This window comes from Gossypium raimondii, chromosome 9 (genome assembly GCF_025698545.1).
Source record: "Gossypium raimondii isolate GPD5lz chromosome 9, ASM2569854v1, whole genome shotgun sequence".
NCBI classification, from domain to species: Eukaryota; Viridiplantae; Streptophyta; class Magnoliopsida; order Malvales; family Malvaceae; genus Gossypium; species Gossypium raimondii.
The window spans coordinates 47,166,712-47,170,595 of record NC_068573.1 but is presented as its reverse complement, the minus strand read 5'-3'; the positions used below and the strand labels follow the sequence as shown (position 1 = coordinate 47,170,595).

General features: G+C 38.3%; 1 protein-coding gene across 1 annotated transcript; it reads right to left on the bottom strand.

Moving 5' to 3' along the window:
* Positions 1-911: 911 nt before the first annotated feature.
* On the bottom strand, positions 912-2,367 carry LOC105797982 (protein DETOXIFICATION 53). The gene has a single exon (XM_012627844.2). The coding sequence runs from the start codon at positions 2,313-2,315 to the stop codon at positions 912-914; it is 1,404 nt and encodes a 467-aa protein (XP_012483298.1). The 5' UTR covers positions 2,316-2,367.
* Positions 2,368-3,884: the final 1,517 nt, after the last annotated feature.

The window sequence follows — 3,884 nt, the reverse complement described above, 5'->3', positions numbered from 1 at the left end:
AAATAAATATTCATGCTTAGGAGTGATTATCTGAGATAACGAGGGCCAAATTTTAGGCTCTTGTTGGAGAAACAATTATTTCATTTGTTCCACCTTTGCAACGAAAGCGTTAGTGGTGGTGCAAGGGCTACAGTTTGCTATTGACTTAGGTGTCTAATATGTGATAATAGAAAGTGACTCATTATCAATTATTTTGAAGCTAAACTTGCAGGAAATTAACTTATTAGAGATAAACTCGTTTACCTGAAATGCGAAGAGACTCTTGGAAAGCTTCATTTCTTGCTGATTTGTATTCATTGCCAGAAATGATAACCAAACTCCACATGCAATGGCATCAGAGGGGAGGCTTTTTGGGTAGAAGATGTGCTGTCATCAGCCTTAAATCGTGCTGCGACCGATTGTCGATGTATGGACCCACCTTGATGATCAACTGTGTATGCAAAATTTTTTGGGAATAATCTTTAATCTGTTTCCCTTATTTCTTCTCTCATTTTATTCAATATTTTATGATGCTTGCTAGAGAGATTGATGTCGATTGAGCTCAAGTTTTACTGAAGAGGGGATGATTGGTTCATTTATCTATAATTTTTCATTCTGTTCTTGAATGCTATTTTACTTTTCGATATTTTTGGATTTTGTTTCTAAGTATTTTAAACTTGCTTTTTACCCTCTCTTTTCCTCGATAAATTTAGTCGACTATTATTATTAAAGAAAAATGTTAAAAGTCATGCAATAAAAGATGTATTTAATTCTCGATAGAGAAAAAAGGGACATCTTTTACTGATTTATATATATATATATATATATATATATATATATAATAATGTTGTGTACCCAAAAATGAATTTCTGTTAAAAATGAAATTAGCCGACGTCTATCAGTTTCACCCAATTAGTTTTGTAATGGAAAAGTCAATTATCTGTGTCAATTAGTAGGCTGGTTTCTAAATCGTCGTTGCCTCCTGCGGCAAGGGTGAGTTCATCAGCTCGCTTCACCTGGTGCTTCCAATCGGTTCGAATGAGTGTATACACCATCATGCACACACATGACATTTGAGCTGCTAGTAGCCCAGCCCATAGTCCCACGAACCCCATTTCCAGTTGGAATGTTGTCACTATTGCAACCGGCAATCCTATCAGGTAAAACGAGCATAAGTTTATGTACACACCGTCTTTAGGACGGGCAGTCCCCGTCAAGACGCCGCAAGCAGCCGTTTGTGGTGAATTCCCCACTTCGCAAAGCCCCAGTATCGGAAGCACGGTTGAGATGAGATGGAGGATTTGTGGTTCATCGGTAAACAACTTCCCCCACCATGATCTCAGCGCTGTCATGAAAACGAAGGCCGATAGTCCGAAAGCGAAGGCCATGAGGAGGCCGATCACCGCGGTCCGGTGAGCACTCGATGGTTGGCCGGCTCCTAATGCTTGACTGACCCTTGTTGAAATGCTGGCGCTCATTGAGAACGGGAAATTATATAACATGCCGGTTGTTTGTATGAGGATTCCCATGGCTGCAACGCTGGCTTTGGGGTTGTCGAGTAAGCCACAAAGGAACAACATTATTTCATACCACCACCATTCTAAGCACACTGAAAGGAGGCTAGGCAGTGCTAGTGCTAGCAGTGGACGCCAGCCTTGAAAGATTGAGATAATTGTGACCCCATGCCATGGTTTCAAAGGATTTTCTGAGATGACCATGTAAATTACTAACCCCAGGTTTATATTGAACGTGTTACAAGCAAGTGCTAATGCAATGCCTTCAACCCCTAACTGGAAATATATTGTGAAAATGTAGTTGACCAAAGGGTGGAGGAGGACAGCAACAATGGCAGCAATGGTGAGAGGAGTGCTAATGCCTTGAGCTCTAAGGAAAGTCCTCATGGGATGGAGGAGAGACTGAGCTATGAGTTCAGGGATGAAGGCAGCCATGTAAACTTTGGCGATTTTGGTAGCTTCTGGATCTTGACCTAAGCGTAGGAAAATGGGTTCCACGTTTAGCCAAAGGATTGAAATAGGGATGGAGATAAGTAGAAGCAGACATAATGTTCTGTGGAAGGTTTGGCTAAGGATTGAATATCTTCTGGCTCCAAAGGCTTGACCACAAATGGGATCCATCCCCATTGAAAGACCTTTGATGACGGAGAGACCGGTAATGTTTCCGAACCCCATGGCGAGTGACCCACCGGCGAGCTCTTCTTTGCCTAGATGACTGAGGAAAAGCATGGAGATTACTGATCTTGAGTGGAGAAGCAGTGTTGTTATTACTATTGGGCCTGCAATCTTTCCTAATGAAACCACTTCCTCTCCCACCTGCATGCAATTCACCTTTCATCCATTAGCTTACAAATATCAAACAGGAAAAATGGCTATGAATTTAAAAAAGGATTAATTTTTACAAAACATAAATCAATACGTTGCAATATATTTTTTAAAAAAGATTCACATGAGGAGTTTTAAAGAAAATAAAGAAGACACTTTTTGCCTTTGTTGTTAACGTGCAAGTTGCTAAAAGGTGGGTTGAAAATTAATTTTATTATGGTACTTTGCAACAAAATTCAGTGCATAACGTGGTGTTATTGAGAAAAAGAGAAATTCCCTAAGACATTGGACATGCCATTAATGGGTTCCACTATACCTCCATTTTTAAAGTGCAAAATTAGACGTACAATTAAAAAGCTGCATAATGTTGTTTATCCTTAAAATTTAATATGCTACAAAATTAAACCCCCCATGACATTGATTCCATAAAAAATGAGTAATAGGCCACCTATCTCCCAAAAAAAACAAACAATTTAGTCAAATTTAAGTGTTATACCCACAAGTCCACAAATATTAAGAGCATAATTAATAAATTTTGAAACAAAATACGCACAAGCTTTCAATTAAATAAAATAACATATATAAAGAAGAAGGGATGTTAAATTAAGTTTAGTGACTGTTAATGATTTAGGGTTCCTTGGAAAAGTTTTGTAAATCGCCATTGAGAATACATGCCTCTTAAAACAACATTCAACTTGACTCCCCATTGAATTTAATGGGGATCTTCGAGACTTCTGTATGCAGGAGATAAGAAGGATTAAAAAACCCTTTTAGGGTTTGACTTTGAATCCTTCCCCATGTCATAATTTTGACATTCTCTTTTAAGTGAAAGGAAACGGAAAGAGAAAAAACAAGCAAGTAATATTTTGAAAGAGGGTGGCCGGTGTTGTCACTTTCAGAACTACTCAAATTAAGAGCCAATAGACAACAACCTTAAAATGCTGTTTTATATTGCATTGTTCAATGAGGTCTCTATAAACAGGCTAAGGATCTCTCTCATAAGCAGCAATCCCCCCAAAGGAAACAAAATTATGAAGAAGAAGAAGAAGAAGAAGAAGAATATTCAGATACCATTTGGTTCATAATTAATACCAAACAAATGAAAGCAACCCAAAATCTGAATCTTTACTCTTAAGACAAATATACAGCAACAGAGAAATGGGTTTGTTTGTGAGAGTATTGCAGTGTTTATACAAAGGAAAAGGAAGGCTTGCCTGGCTTAAGGGCTCTCTTTGGTTCAATGGGAGCCATCTGAGAAGGTGAGTGACTTGAATCTTTCGTATAAAGCGATGAATGAATTCGTCCCCATCGTTTTCCGGGTTGTATATGTTCCTCAAATGCTGTTGCTGGTGGTCACCATTTTCACTACTACTACTACTTGCACGAGATTCAATATCATCACTTTCAGGGCACATGGTTTTATCACTACGACAACAAAACTGAAAAATTGAAAACAATCATTCAGTTTTCCAATATTATATGTATATGATAATAACAATAAGAAAGACAGTAACCTTGATTTCTTGTGAGGTTGAACGCCGTCCACTGCCTTTTTGACTGTTGTTG